This window comes from Malurus melanocephalus, unplaced genomic scaffold, assembly GCF_030028575.1.
Source record: "Malurus melanocephalus ecotype Western Australia unplaced genomic scaffold, MMel_1.1 scaffold_223, whole genome shotgun sequence".
NCBI classification, from domain to species: domain Eukaryota; kingdom Metazoa; phylum Chordata; class Aves; order Passeriformes; family Maluridae; genus Malurus; species Malurus melanocephalus.
The window spans coordinates 752,994-769,864 of record NW_026623455.1 but is presented as its reverse complement, the minus strand read 5'-3'; the positions used below and the strand labels follow the sequence as shown (position 1 = coordinate 769,864).

The 16,871-nt window shown below is 34.2% G+C and overlaps 1 protein-coding gene across 1 annotated transcript in view; it reads right to left on the bottom strand.

Annotated features, from left to right (window-relative positions):
• The window catches only part of CDH7 (cadherin 7), a 71,436-nt gene that overhangs the window by 1,359 nt on the left and 53,206 nt on the right, over positions 1 to 16,871 (bottom strand). The window contains exons 6-10 of the mRNA XM_057374313.1: positions 16,213 to 16,466; positions 12,311 to 12,447; positions 10,297 to 10,418; positions 8,795 to 8,912; positions 6,461 to 6,712 (exon numbers count right to left, since the gene is read on the bottom strand). Coding sequence (XP_057230296.1) covers positions 6,461 to 6,712; positions 8,795 to 8,912; positions 10,297 to 10,418; positions 12,311 to 12,447; positions 16,213 to 16,466 — 883 coding nt within the window. The remainder of the gene's footprint in view (positions 1 to 6,460; positions 6,713 to 8,794; positions 8,913 to 10,296; positions 10,419 to 12,310; positions 12,448 to 16,212; positions 16,467 to 16,871) is intronic.

Sequence of the window (16,871 nt, the reverse complement as noted above, 5' to 3'; positions counted from 1 at the left end):
ATGTTCATAAATTAACAGAATAGAAATTAATTAAAAACCATGTTTTGGAAAGTGACTGAATTAAAGTGTATGATCAATATCTGCTGAACAAAAATGAAGTTAAAAATTATAGATTGGAGAACACTGAATTGTTAAGCAATGTGTAAAATAAGACTGTCTTAGTTCAYGGAATAAAACCACCTCTATATAAGRTCTCACTTTYCTGAAAAGGGCAAAGTACTGCACTTGAGATTTATGAGTTACATCTAATGAGAACTGCTAGGGCTGGAGTTTATTGGATGAACGAGTACTAGAAATGTAATTGGTTATTTAATTTTAATCCTTAAAGTTTCTTTCAGATTGAAAGTTAATACTAAACTACAGTGACAGCCAAAAGCACTGCAAGAAACTAGCTCAAGGCTCCTCTTGTTCTAATACAGTTTTGATAGAGAAACATCAGTGCTGGCACACAAAATATGGAACCAATAATATGAATATTGCACCCATCTGTGGGACAGGAGGGAGTGTGAATCATTCTCCTAGAAAATGATTAATACTATATTGTAGCATCTGGATAACATTTGCTGAGTTAATGATACTCCCAGGAAATCGCAGGCATCACTGTGATTGTAAAAATAACAGTACTTTGGAAAGTRTCATTCCACATTTAATCTCTTCTGATTTGATATTGATTTTTAATGTTAATAGTTTGTTATTATGTGCATTGATAAGGTTTTCAATCTTTGCTTGCAAGGCCAWTTAAATGCTGCAGAAACATCTGGAAAAACAAAAGATAAAAGGTGATATAGATAAAAATAAGCTTCAGATTCCCATGACAGTCTCAAAAGTGGCCTCCATCAATTGTATGATATAGGACTACCTTTCTTGAAACTCTGTCTTTTTGTGGAGGAATTTTAAAATCAGTATCAATMTAGTCATTGTGAGGGATGATTTAATATTAGAAACAATTGGCTAGAATAAACCAGTAATACGTMGATGCAAGAAAGCTGTGTATGTCTATAGATACTATGGTACTATTTGGAACTGGATAAAGCAGGAGATGTCTTTCTGCTCTATTTTTATTTGCCTTTGGAGTACACATGTCTAAAAATAAAATTTTGATAAGGTTTTTTCTTCCTCTACACTCATTGACAAATATATTAGGCACCATTTATTTCTGCTTTTCTCAGTAGCTACCAAGCCCACATCCAATAATCCATCTTCTAATAGATGTCTTGTGACTACATTACTACATAATCAGCATCASCCTTTCACGTTTTGTGCCCCTGGCATGTACCTGATTCATGCTTTATGTATTGAATGCAGAAGCCAATAGTTTGGGGCATTTTGCTTTGAACAATATTTACATAAGCAGTTTAATAATATGAAATATTGACCTTTAAAGTGACATTTGTGAAATTTCAAAACATTCTGATATTTGTAAAATACAAATTAAGTTGTAAATTATACAGCAGAGAATATAAAATTGTCATCAGAGACAATTGCACTCCACTCTTAATGTTATTCCTTATTGTAAAAGATATTTTAAAGTGAAAGGTGAATTAGCWTGCTGACAGTACAAATATAGATTTAAGCCAAAATTTCTATTGACACAACATCTTTTTAATTATTATTTTTAACATTTGCAAACACATTTTTTATTGTCCTATAGGTGGGCAGCTGATCATTTACTTTACTCCAGTGTAAATGCATTTTCACTCTACTGTCCCTCTTAACACACTTCACACTTCGTTGAAAGTTAAAGACCTGTTAATAAGTGTAAAATACGAAACTTAGTAGGAAGTTCTGCCTAAAGGTATAATAAAAATCAAGATACAATGAATGTTTTATATAGTGTTCTTTCTACCTCTCACACTCACTTGAAGCCAAGAAAAATATGGAGTCTTTCTAAAGGTTAAATATTTTAGCATTTAGATTACTTTACAAGATTATTAATTTCCAGCCTTTCTAACAGCCATGAACAATAAAATTTAACCTCGAAATGAACAAAGCTTTAGCTGCATTGCAGGAGCTGCAGAGATGAATAAAAGCCATARACAATTTTCACTGATGTCTGAAATGCAAATGGTCGTGAAGTTTTTTTATTTCTCATTAAGTCAAGATGGGTTTTTGTTTCCTACATTTATGACAAAATCAGAGAYTGAGTTAGTAATTAGGGACTGGTTGAACTTGTAAAAACCAAATTTCATGATTCTTAGGAAAAGAAATAATATGGTGGAAAACCTTTAGRCACATATGCATTGCACAATGAGGGCACCAGAYTGGCTCCTTACTGATGCACCCAACCCATAGTAAAGAGACGAAATGACAATGCGGATTTCRTATGTGTAATGAATAAACAAATCAATCGATATTTTAAGCAACTAATTATAAAGGCTTAATAACTGGAATTAACAAAGGCAGATTTAAACTAACRTTTTATTTCTTCTGATTTACTTGAATTGTTAGAAATATTGATTTCCTTTAATAAGTACAATAGCCAAGAAAAAAATTTCATTAGTCTTTATATTAGCTGTGGTAWTACACAGTTTTATCCTTATGTCAGTATAGATTTAACGCTAATGTTCATAGTTTCAGTACACCTAAATCGCTCTTTAAACAAACCCCTTTGAATGCAAGAGTGGATTTTTGTTTTGCCATTTTGCAGTGTGCTTTCTGGAATTATCATGGAATTTCCAATTCAGTATGATCTAGTAATAAGTCAGGTTCAGGTCACCTGGAGATATTTCTCTGGTTTAGTATTAATTTTTCCTTTTGTACTCAAGGCAACTGCAGCGTAATTGTAAGGAAACCATAGAAGTTGTGAGACGCCCTGAGGGGGAAGACAGCATGCAGAGCTTTACAGTAAGGCACAGAGTTAAATCACAAGCATTATCATGCTTTGTATACACTGCAGCCCTAAGCCAGGAATTTACTATGGCAATAACCCGCATCAGCTCTGAGCAGATCTGTGTCCTGGTTCATGCCTTAGGTGTGTCATGATTCATAAAGCTGATGATTGGAGATCCTCAGCCATCTAAGCAGCACACTAATAACCTATTTAGCTATACCTTGCAGTTGCCAGCGCAGTCAGATAAGGTTTGGGTATCACGAAATCCAGAACTCAGGAAACTTGAATTTAATTCCCACTTAACAAGCTTCACCTTTACCTGTTTAATCAGTTTGGACTGATATTTGCTAAGTGACTGTGACCTTTAAATACCCACAGTGAGTGACCCTAATCAACTCCCTAACTTTCAGAAAATAGCTGCTGCATTTAATATTCAAACACTTTCTGGAAGTGTTGCTTTGGGTACCCCCAGTTAAATGYTTGCCCCCAGTTACACATTTATCGCATTTAAAACAGCAAGGCCAAATCCCATACATATTACATAGTCATATTCTGTACACCTTATACCTATTTAAAAAGTAAGATTCTTATGACTAGAACTGTTTCCTCTTCTTTGCAAATCACAGTTACGTGTTCTGATTTAATTTGGAGTTTGTAGGTATTGTGACAATGATAACAAATTTGCTCTCTTTTAAATGACAAAAAATTATTTAAAGCTGTATTTTGAAGTTTTATCAATGCATTATTAACTTATAAACTCTAGTGTCACATCAATAGGAAGCTTTCTTCAGTCTTTCTAAGAAAATAGGTGACACTAATAGACTACATTCAGAAGTATGCAAGACAGAAATCATGAAAAAATGTTGTCCCAATCTAGCTTTCCATTGCTTCAATATAAAGAAAATATTTAACTTCTCAAATGCTGTGAGGTTATCTACAGGTCAATATTCAGTGTGTTTGATTTTATGTAAACATTTTATGCTAAACAGTTGTTACAAAAGTAATTTGTCTGGAAGATGCTAAGTGAAAAACAAATTACCTTGAATTAAATTCCCGTATAATTTCCATGAAAGTTTAAAAATTTCTACTTACTTTTCCCAAAATTACATGCAGTACAAAATTAACCAAAATACAGTTTAATATGCTTTTCTTCATTTTTTTTTGTTTTTCTTTTTGTAAAACTTAGTCTTGCTGTAAAATCTCAAACCTATTTTGAGTAATTAACCAAGTACTGGCACTTTCTTGTAAAATAAAGTTTACAATTTATTCTCCATTAGTCAGTCAAAAGATGGAAAGATTTTGTTTTAAAATTTTTTTAACTTAAAAAAATTATTTTAGTTTGAATAAATAGTCAACACCATGGTACATGCAATTATCATAAAATAGTATGATTTAGTAATGTTCTTCCTTCATAGGATCAGTGAAAACAAAATTGATTGGTTGCTTAAGAAAAAATAATAATTCTAAGAAATCTCACTGAGACAATCTGGGCCTTGGTAAAGACAAATGATTATGTATCAGACAAAGGAATGTATGGGGCAAGAACAAATATTGAAGTATATCATGCTAACTGAGAAAATAAGAGTTAGTTGAAAATTCAAGACACTGGTGCTAGAATGTACATATTCATTGAATTTATGTAAATTTCATGCCTTCTCTGCTTTACAACTGGCACCCACATTAAGATGGTATTGATTAATGTGACTGGATTTGCACTCTGTGTTAATCTTGTGTCAGGAAAAAGTATTGACCCAGTAGACAGTATCCTCTTTTCACTGATAAAGTCTAACACAAAAACGGGCATTCCTTGTACCAGTCCTGGAACCACTTGGAAACAGCGGAAGCCTGGTTTTTTTTCACTGTACTAGAGGATCTTCAGATTCTTCTCAGGAATGAATGAAAAGAGCAAAAGGGAAAAAGTAAATTCCTAGCAATATCACTGTGAAATGGGTCCCAGAAAACATACTCTAGAAACAAATGAGAGAAGAAAAAAGGCAGCAACAGTTTACTGGGGATTCACTGGGCAGAAGTGGTGCTTAGGAACCTCTTCCTTGTGGACACTTGCRTGTGGCTGACGACAGCGTTTTCCACCTTGATGAGCAGTGCACATGTGATCTTATTAAAATTCCAAGGTAAAACCCTTTTATCCCCTTAACCRTATCTGCCTCATAATTTAAAACTAGCTGATACAGCAACAGTTACAGAAATTTTATTCCTAAGTATGTTCCACTAAAGTTTAATATGGGTGTTTTTTTCACTGATAATAATGCCAGTTGATATAAGAGAATATTTTTATATCTTTTTGAACTCTAACATTTAGCTTCATGTCCAAATAAAGTTCAGTTGTGTATATAATTTGCCTACAAATGGTATTTAAAATGTTCATTAAAACTTTTGGCAATAATTCTCTTCCATTTCTTAAACCTAGGCCTAACCATGTGTTGAGTGAGAATCAAGTCTTATGGTGTTATATTTTTTTTTTTCTCATGGAGATGGAAAACTTTAGAAATGCCACCTCCTATATATATATATATATGTATAGCTGAGTAAGTAGGTTGAGTTCATTGCAGAGGTAGTGATTTTTATTACTCTGTAAAAGAAGTATGCAACAGGTTTTTCACTTTGGAGTCCTTTAGAGATATTTTAGTAGAAGGAACATTTCCTTCTAATGGTTTCCAGCAAYATGAATCAGAGTGCGAAAGAAGATATATCTTTACAAGCTGGAAATACTGCCATGAACAGAAGTGTGGTCACAAGTCTCTTGATTTGAACCATCCAAATTAGTTTGATAACAGTGACATATAAAACACCACTGGTGGTGTGGTCTTCTCCCTTTCCTTAGACTGGTATGCACAGTCGGAATAAAAAAAAAATGCTTAATTGACACACAGTTGAAAATTCTTTTCTGCTGAACCAGGTACCCTTGTTAACATGATTTTTCAGACAATAAGCAAAACTGCTCTCGCTGCTCACCTTATCCTTCATCCTTATTTCTTGATTTGACCCTTTACTCTCCCATTTACTGTTTAACGACCAGGTATTACATGAGAAATGCTARGCAAACTAGGATGTTGACACCATTCCACTCTTATCCACTGCCTCTTATTAAGTTTGCAGTTTGACTGCTCRGTATAAATTACCATTTGCAGAAGGAACAAAARATCACCCTGTAGATGCTGTCAATTACAGTTCTCATCAGTAAATTATATCTGTTGTATTTTCTGAATTATTTTGTTCTATGTTCTAAATGTTTAAAAAGAGTTATTCCTGTGGAAAAGGGACACACTGATACTGATTATACGATCAATATGCTAAACCAAATGCTTCCATACACTGAACTGTCTATCTTTCAAATATTGCATTTGATGTAAGTAATATTTTTTTTTCTTTTACTGTTATTTCTTATATCTGTCTGGAGGCAGCTTGATATAGAAACAAAACATCTAAATTGATAATCCAAATGTAAAGGGTTTTTTTTGTGCTCAAGGTACAAAAATGCTATTCTTCCTTGAATACTATTTGTGCCTTTTTACAGAAATCAGAGTGGAGGGGAAAGCTAATGTGCACATGCATATATCTTTTGCATCTATAAGCTGAATGGAAAATAAAGGTAACATAAAAGAGACATACCTAGCAGTGTCAAGACACAAGCCAATATTGCTATCAGGGCTCCAGTGCTAAGTCCTGCAGGTAAGATATATGCTTCTGCATTGCATGTCTGAGCAATGCCATCCGCATCACAGTCACACACCCTGATGGTGAGAGTATTAGTGCTACTGAGTGAAGGTGATCCACTGTCCACTATGAATATTGGCAAGTAGTAAACGGACTGCTCCTGTCTTCGAAACCCATTTCTTTTGGTTAATACTGTTGCAGTATTATCTAGATAAAGGAACAAAAAAACAAATTAGAAAAGATATGATTTTTCTACAACACATGCCTATAAATAGTATAGTCTTCTACTTTAAGACTTTATGAAAACATTCATATTATTTTAACAAGTTTACCTTTCTTAGTCATGTATTCTTGAAGCTGCAGAGGTAAGATCAGCTGAAAATTATACCCAACTAAACAAAAGGATTTATATTTTTAACAAAAGGATATTTTAAATATTTAGATTTATAAATATGCAGATGTACATTTGGTTTTAGCTAAGCTTACAGTTTCACACTCTTTACAGACAGTTGACACTGAGGTCATTATAAAAAAGAAAAAAATTACCCTTAAGTGGTCTGATTAGGTATCTACATACACAGTTCCTGTTAATTTACAAGCATCTATTTCAACTATTTAAAGGTACAGATGTCATATTAATGGAAGCAATGACCATATTAATAGGAGAATAGGTTCTGAAGATCAATTAAATATTTTATGAATGCAAAAAAAAAAAAAAAAAAAAANAAAAAAAAAAAAAAAAAAAAAATCCAGTCAGTGCACAATCACAGGTAATGGTGCATACATCAAAGACATGCTGTTGTATTCAGCCTCTTCTGAGATTCAAGGTGACTGTTCTAATAAGTCTAAGCTGTATACTTTGACACTGCTCTGAGTTGTATGATTTAAAAGCCCGTGTGCTCAAGAATATATGCTCAAAACTTACAGTGTTTAATATAGATTGAGAGCTCCTGAAAGGTAGTGTGTTATATCTCCCAGGATGTATGGAAATGTTCATTGTTGGTCTATCTACTTACCTATCCATYCACAGACAGATATATTGCTAGTCAGTAAAGCTATCTTATTGTGTTACTTGTTATGACCCACCTGGCAAAATACGCAAACTCCTCTTGATATAGCATCACATGAGATATGCATAAAATGAACTAATGTTGAAGGAGGCATTTGCTGCTTGTAACTGCACTCATTTTACCAGCATTACAAAAGTCTATTATTACTTTTATCAAWTTATAAGTTCTCTGGAAGAAGGCCTCCCCTTTCATTAAGCATTTTGCAATACTCATGATGTCAGATTTCTGAATGGTTTCATTCTAATGCACTTTTATTACTTTGATCGTTACTGCTATTAGAGCCTTCAGTTTCAAACTGCAAGCTGTTCATACAAAGAGAATTAAGCATTTCATTAACTACATGTAAGGTAAGGCAATGAAAACCTCTGTGAAAGAACTTTATTAGGTTACACATTGTACTTACTGAATATTGTTCAAAATCTACCTGGACAAATGGTTTCCTTCAGTGTCCAGATGTCTGTTTTTCTTGTTTTATGARTAGGAAATCTTTGTAGCTTTGGCTTAGTACTGATTCTTAAAAGAGCAATGCAAGAGCAATACCGTGTCTATTTAGTTCTGTTTGCTTCAGCTAATAGGTAAACTGCCTTACACGTGCCCAGCTGCTGTACTGTGCAATGTAACTAATGAGAGCAGTAATCAGAGGGTATTTTCAGAAATTTTAACTAACAAAAATGTGATGTCAATGGGAGCCTTTGAGGAAACAGTCACAAGAAGTGTGTGCAAATATTATTTGCAACTTTCATCATCAAAAGTGTTCTTCACAAGAGGATGCACTTTCTTACTGAAAAGATGTGTTTTTCTAAAACCAAATCAAAACAAAATTCCCACAAATCATAAACCATCTCTGTGTCCTGTGCACTCATTTTTTAAAGCCCTGAGTTATATTAATAAGACATGAATTCTGGGAYCTTTTTTGGTCACTGCCCCAAGGTAAAATCTAATTTAGATAAAAACCTATAAATGCAGGAGAAAAAAATGTGTAGAGTGACTGATCCAAAAAAAAAGAAAAAAAAAACTGTTTGGCTCAAGCTTTTAAATGGTTGAAATAGCAGTGTCATTTCTGCAACAAACAGTCTTTAGGATAAAATTATTTTGCAGTGTGTTTGTACTTTAATTTATTTCCTTACCAGAACAGAAGTTTATAAGGTCATAATAAGCATGCTGCATTGAAAATGAAGGGTGTTAGTGGTAATTATTTACCAAATCAAAATTTTCTTACCTTTGTTGTCCTGCAATGTAAAATTGTGATTATTTGCTGCCTCTGCTGTTAAACTGAAGTAGAACTGATGGCCATTTGGTGGGTCATCCTTATCAATTGCACTAATTTTCTGGATCACCTGTTTTAAGATACATCAGGGTTTCACTGAAACATATGTACATGTACATTGCATAACCCCACTGTTACCTATCAAAATATCAAMACTCCCTTGAGTTCTGATCATCTTGTATTTTGGTTTTCTAATCTCCTAAGTATGTAGAGACACTGTTAAAATTAAAATGTGAGTCAAGTCTGCTTTACCTGTACCAAATTTATTGGTCAAAGCAATGCTCTGCAGGGCCTGGGAGAAAGTTAGATAATAATAACTGCATATAAACTGCATAGAAGTGAAAGAAATGTATCTTCTGGATGGCTCTTAGTGTGGTTATCAGTGACTGCGAACAGTGTTGTAAACTTTCACAAGGAAACTGTGATACTTTTGAGCATTTGAATTAATGTATTCYTTTTTAATATAATTAAAAATCAGAAAGGCATATAATAGGTATAATAATATTTTCTCAGTTTTCATATTACTACCATTATTATTACTATTGTTATCAGTAGTAGCAGTCTATTTTCTAAAATTCTGTCAAAATTTACCTCTAAAGAAAATGTCACCACAACTTAAAAATCATAAAAATGGAAGCTCCAATCCTCTGGTCTAGTTCTAACCAGAGCACAGGGTTAGGTACAACAATAAGACCATGAATAATCCATGTTTCTCAGGAACACAAGCTAATAATTGTAGTGGTCTTGCTCAGAATTTAAATTATGATGTGATTTTGAAATGTGTAATAAACATCTGCCACAGGAAGAACAATTCTCTGGGAGAAGGCACAAAAGTACAAAGTTTTCCAGGGAATATGCAAGATCTATGCAGGTGGAACATCTACTGGTCTTTTGGAAGTGGCAGGAGAGACTGAGAAAGTCCATGTGTTTTGTGAGGACTTCCAAAGCAGAGATGGTAAGGCCAAATACGAGGGACAATAAGGACAAACAACAGCTTTAGTTGAGTSTAGGATTACTTGGAAGATATTTGGCTAGTTGAAAAGATAAGAATAAAAAAAAAAATAGGAATATATTCTCCTTGTGAAACTGTGTCCTTAAGGTACATGCGTCCTAGGGAGAATAAAAGCGTGTACTCATTTTCTGAATGGTACGCTTTTAGTCTCAGATTAACCTTTGTGTTACTTTTTTCTCACTTTCCACCAAGATTAGGAAGAAGTATATGTTCTTAATATTATTCAAAATTAGGCGAGTTAAGCAAAATGTATCACTTACACAAGWAAGGCAGAGATTTTAACAGTACCTTCAACTAGCAATTTGTACACYTGTATATTTATTCCTGTTTGTTCTGTTCATCAAAACATCTTTTTTCTTTGCTGGTTATAAGCTGGTTTTTCTTTATCTTAAAACTGGAAGTCTAACTGGCAAAARTAAACACAGAACTTCTCAAGACATACCTGACCAGCCTGAGCATTCTCACAGACAGTTGTCTCATACTCCATGGCAAACTCGGGGGCATTGTCATTGATGTCAAGGATAGTGATGGCTACATAGCCTCTCCCAATCTGTGCTGGATTCTCTACAGGAAAAAGTCCAAAAAATAATTAAGAGGAGGTCGTTGCAAGTTATTCTTAAGGTCATTATTTTTKTTCAGTTGCATTCTTCTTCTGGATATGTATGTAAAATCAATTATACTCCCTCCCTCAAATACAAAGGAAATTCTTGTCTTGATCTTCTGGACCAACATTTATGTGTTCAAACTATCTCAATTAAACTAAGATTTTACTCTCAGGATAAACTGGAAATCGAACTCACTAATCACAGCATTGGATCACATCACATGGAAGGACAAGATCAAGATGTAGCAAATTCATCAGCAACATAGTCAGAACATCCCTATTCATATTGGGAATAGTATGGTTATTATGGGGTTTTGGTTTTTTTTTGGTTTTTTTTTTTTTTTTCAGGAATTCAATTGCATCAGGGTATTAAGAGGTAAAACCCAGAATTTTATCAGCTATGTAAGAAAAAGAGAAGTCTGCGTTCCAAATTATTAAAGTGCACATAAAACTAAGTGTTTCAACACTGTCATTAACATTTCCAACACCTTAAATATGAATCACATCATTAAACTGATACACATCTCTAGCTAAAATATGAGTATGTTCAGGGTGCAATGTCATAATCTAACCTTATACAGTAATTATGTTTTGGACTAAGCAAAAGGACATCACTGAGTGCAATACTCATTTTGCTTCTCTTTTGGAGCAAGGAAAAGAGATATTACAATCCTTTTTTTACCAAAAGTGGTGATAATAGTRTTACAGCAGGACAGGATGAAAAACTCTACAAAACYTCAAATATGYATCCATTTTTTATAGTGTATYKCAACTACATKTTAATAAATATTTTAAGCAYWMAAATGTAAATCACRAAGTCATTTTGTTTGGTTTGTTTGGCTTTTTTTTTTATTCCACATGTGAAATATCATATAAGAAAGTAATTTTGACATCAAATTTTTCCTCTGCTGAATTAAGCTTATTGAAAATTAACATAAATAAAAACAGTAAAAGGTTTTACTTGTGCTCCTAGACTTTCACTTTTGTGGAGTATTTCCCTTGTCCACTTCATCAGCTTAGTTATCGCCCAGGAAAAAAATTTGTTTTCCATGTTGTGTTTTTAGAACAAAATTCAAGAGGCAATAAATAATAAATGCTATCTTTCAGTTTAAACAATAAATTAAGCTCACTGAAATCAAGAAGTGATGATTTTTACAACAGCAAGCCAGAGAACTGATAACTCTTTTGTTGTCACAACCTAACAGAGTAGTAATAAGGACAAAATTTGAAGAAATAAATTCTTCAAACATAAAAGCAAAAATACATTGTTCTTCACAGATGTATTCAAAGCTGAASAAGTTTAGTTGAACTTGCATTAGAAGAATTCTTGTATCAACTTGAAGTGTTACATTTTTTAGCAATTTTCATCTCACACCAGAAAAAGATACCAAGTACAAAATCACCTCTACAGTGGTATCTTAGAGTCGGGAAAATGAAACCACATTATCATTCACATCCCCTTTTCTTCACATCTTCTAAGAATGCTGTGGTTGACCAAGAGCAATCAATTCTGAGAGCCCTGACTAACATGGGGTAACCACCCTCCCTTTTCTTCGATATCACTTTTCCTGTAATGACACTTGTTCTGAGACTGCTGACTTCATATATTTCATCTTCCTTTGTACTTGGAAGACAAAAGAATACACAGGGTGTGAAGAAAATGAAAGACCAAACACTTAAACTGTTGTATTTTTTAATTTTTAATATATAGATTTATTCTGCATTAAGAAATAAGTTATTTTTATCTGCCATAGCTTGCAAATGCCAGAATTTCTCAGAATTAAGCTGATCACAAGCAAGCCTGAAGTTTTACACATAAACTATCAATAAAAACCTATCTATGGATACTTACGACTTTCCATGGCCAAAACTGTGATGTTATGAACAGCATTAGTTTCCCTATCCAAAGATTTGGCAGTTGTAATGACTCCGCTGTTGGCATCAATATTGAAATATCTCTCCAGGTCTGTGTTTCGATCTATCGAATACCTAGGTAAAGGATGAAAGAAAACTTTTCATTTATGTTCAATTACAGCTTGTAAAAATATTCAATTGATTTATTACTCGAGGGAAGGTGTTTCCACTGTTTCCTTAGTTGGAGCATTGCTCAGTCCGGTTTCCTTAAGGCATTGAGAGAAGAAAAGCCACATGCAAAGGTGAGAAAATTACACAGCGACTTGTGCTGACAGCGGTGAGCTCCACTCCACAGCTCCCTCTTAAGTGAGGTTATAGGTATTCCTCTGCCTTTTCCTTCTTCTTCTGTGTTTGCTGTAAGACAGACTCAGGAATTAATCAAATACCATTTTCCTGAAAGCCAGYAAGGAGAAGGTGAGTTGGAATTTGCTCCAAGGTTGTACCAGCCTGGCACTGATCCCGTGGGGACTGGCAGTCTGAGCTCAGAGCTTTCTATCACCAACAGAAGAGCCCCTGAGTCACCCAGAGCTGCAGGGGAAGGGGAGAAAAAAGAAAGATGATGCAGACTAGGGTCAGGGTTGCATGTCATCACTGTCAGCTCCCGATGCTTTACCGTCATTAGACAAACACAGGCTCATGCCCTTAACTCTTTGTCTTAACATATCTTTATCACCCAATTTGTTTTAGGAAGGGGAAATGAGTTCCTAAACAAACTGAAAATATTATAAGAGAAAAGGTCAAAATGTCTGTGGGTGATTTGCTTATATCCCTTTTGAGGGAAAAGGACAGTTGTTTAGGCASATTTAGATTTACAACTGGAATATTCTCGACATTAGATTTATTATTGGGTCAGATTCTTGTGCTCCATTTAGGTCAAGTATGTACTCCAGAGCACTTCCCTACACTCAGGATGAATTAAAATGTCTGAATCAGATCAAGTGTGATCATTACAATTACTGTCGCACTGATGATATATTAGATTATTGATATAACATTAACCAACTCTGTTTAACAACATGGAAAGAAAGAATTATGGAAGGCAATTAAAAAATCAGATTTCCTACACAGAAAGATCTTATGAAACTATTTGTTTGCTTGGTGCTATAATAGACCATCTTCTTCTTTACTGTATTACTTGTTTTTATCTATCCCTCTTAGCTTTATAATCAAAATGCAGAGACTTGTTACATAATTAGAATTGTTTTGCTGTATTATATCATAGTGAGAGAGAATAATGAGTTGTAACAGCAACAGTAGCAGCAGTTTTCATGGATTACTGTTTTCCGTCTCTCCCTTTTTCTTTTCTTCTTTCATTTTATGTTAACTGCAGGCCATTTTTCACTTTATTTCTTGCCAGCACTGTTGTTTTTTTGGTCAGCAGTGCTCTACAGCTGTTTTGTGGCTGGCAACTTTCCCCATGAGACTATACCTGTCACCACTGCTATGTAGCCAATCTTGGCAAGCCTCAGAGCTGAGATTCAATCTCCTGCCAGATTTCCCTCAGAAATCCTTCAATTTCCTGATTATTAAGACTATCACTCTGTCACTTGAAGAGTCAAAGGAGAAGGAGGAGAAAGAGAAGGAGAATGAGAAAAAGAGAAGAAAAAGATGGAGAGCTGAAGAAAAGGAAGAAAGCAAAGGAGGCAGAMAAGGAGGGAGGGAGGGAGGAAAAGCAAACAAGTTATGTAAATTGGATGACAGATTCTTATGAAACAAGAAAAATATTTTTTAGGCATAGGAAGAAAGCAGTTTCCCTTATTTACAAGCATTGTATCCATATTCAAATTCTAAAAAAAATATTTTAAATACTTTTAATCCTTTAATTCCTCRCAGCCATTAATACTTGAAAATCTTTGAGCTGCAGGAGTTTTAAATCCTTTATTTAAGCTAGTTCAAACATCAATAGTYCCCTGGTCCATATGAGATAACCTCTTATTTTCAAAATATTTATTATTTTMCCCAGTCCCTGGTATTTTCAAGGTTTAGTATCTGATCTTGTAATTTCAACATTTTCTGAATTGTAACAAATCTACTTTCTAATCAGTATCAATATAATCCAATGTTTGGAAGTTGGAATATTTATTTATAGAYTAATAGTTTAAACTTCTTAAACAGATCATGAAAAGTTTTATGCATTAATCCTCCTTAACACATTCCAATTTTAGGTGAATCTGTCTCTGATTTATCATAGCATATGTAGAACAGCTTTAAATTATATGATCTTTCAGTACCTTCAGCAATGTGCATAGCAGGTTCACAAGTGTATAGATAAATCCTCACCATTTTTCTGTTTCCTCTCCCTCAAATTCCAAACAACTTTGAAGCAGAAAGAGTCTTCAACATGCTAGGTGGTGATAAAACTATTTTTTTATGTTGGCATTGTAAAAATTACGCAGATCAAGGTCAATAAACTCATCTTTATGTTCACRCAGGAGTCAAAAGCATTTTGAGCATGGCCTGCATTAATGGGAMTGTGTTTAACCCTATTCTAAATGATTCTGCTAAAACAGATGCTAACATCAGTGCCAGAACATACTGCCACAGAAAAGAAAGAGTCCAGCAAAGATAAATTTCACAAGTAAATYCATGCCAAACATCCATCTAGGGTTTATTTATACATGATCAAATCAGCTATTTTGAATATGTTGCAAATATATAACGAAAGAGATAGAATACTTGCATCATCTCTAGCAGTGAAACATATGCTTTACTTTTGCAAGTTATGATCGCTGCTTTAGAAATTACTCCAGATTCCCAAGCTCATTTTCAATGCATGAAAGGGAAGACTTAACATTACTAAAACAAGTGACATCCAAGGACCTGCAAACGTCTTTCCTATGTGTGCCCTTAGTGAGCAATAAAAACAAATRAAACTGAGCCCCAACTTTTAATTGTGTATGTATTCCTCCTCCTACAGATGTTTAAATCCGCAGAGTTCATAAGTGATAACCATTACTGTCTAGATCTTTTGCATGTTCGTTTGAGAATCAATATTACTACTCTGCAACAGAAAAACAAGTAACTCGTTACTGGTTTAACTTAGGTRGTGAGTCTGTGTCCTTGAGCTCTGACCTTAAATATAGGCAAACATAAAATTGATAATTTGTATTCTCTTATGGCTTCGTAATGATCTTGGACATTACACTGTGGAAAACTTGCAGGTTTTTCAGACACTGAAGACAAAGGAAGAGGACCTTGAGAGTTCATGAATCTCTAATGATTGTATCTCTGCCCATTCAAATRGAAGCTATTCAGCTGAAGCAAAATTTACCAAACCAAAATCCTTTAGCCATCCTGATTGGAGTAGGATGCATCTCATGTAAAGAGTTTTTGYTGTTTCCTGCTCTGGGGCTTCAGTTCCAGTTTACCATGTGGGAATTTATGCCCTCTTACACCCTGATTCCTTACACAGAGGTGCACACAGCCTGTGAATCATAATTCACCCACACACAGACATACACGATTACAAGTATGCTATAGATACAATTTTTGATCCTGGCTTATTTAAGAGAACATAACTTGCTATGATAATAATAGGGTCTTCCTGTTATCTCTACTACTTAGAGAGTAATAAATATGAGCAATATTTCGAGATTTTTTTTCCCTTTGGGATAATGAAACTATATCTTATCTTTGTTTCACAGAGATTTTTTCTTTTTTTTTCCCAGAGTTTCTGTAGTTCAGGTCTTAAGAGTCAAAACATGCAAACACAAAACATCTGAATCTCTCTCTGCAAGGGAATAAATCTTATTAATTAATGGTSTAACCAAAGCCCTCCCACCACTAAATGAAAAATTTGAATGCCAAGGCTAAAAAATAATTAAGATATCCTACAATTACCTGACAGGACTGTTCGAGGCATCTGGATCATGGGCTGCTACAGTTCCAATGATAGTTCCAACCTTTGCTGCTTCAGACACCACCATGGAGTACAAACGTGAAGTAAATAYGGGTGGCTCATCAACATCTTCTACAATTATCTTCACTGTTGTCATATCACTGAAGGGTCCCAGACTCAGGAAACGAGGGTCAACATGCATATTGGCTGCTTCTATCCTCAAGGTATAACTTGTCTTAGCTTCAAAATCCAGCTCCTATACAGGCAAAGTTATTTGGAAATTTTATTATTTGGTGACATTGAATAAAACAGTTTTGCTTAAAATTTTCAGTAAGTACAAAATGACCTTTGCCATTTGTGAGCAACCAGCACTTTTGACTGACAGGCCATAGTTGATGTTTCATTTTTTAGCTTTTTCAAAACACGACTTGCAGTGTGTCACTACAGAATATCTTGCAATAACTCTAATGGTAAAGACAGTTCTACCTTGTGAGTGAAAATATTTTCTGAGATAATGGCAAAACTTTCTGTTACTTCTGTGAGGATCAAATTCTCACTCATTATTTCACCRTTGTGAATCAATACTTATTTTTGTCTTATTAATATTTAATCCAAACTAATGGCAAATGGGACATACTACCCAGACATAAGAACTCAATAT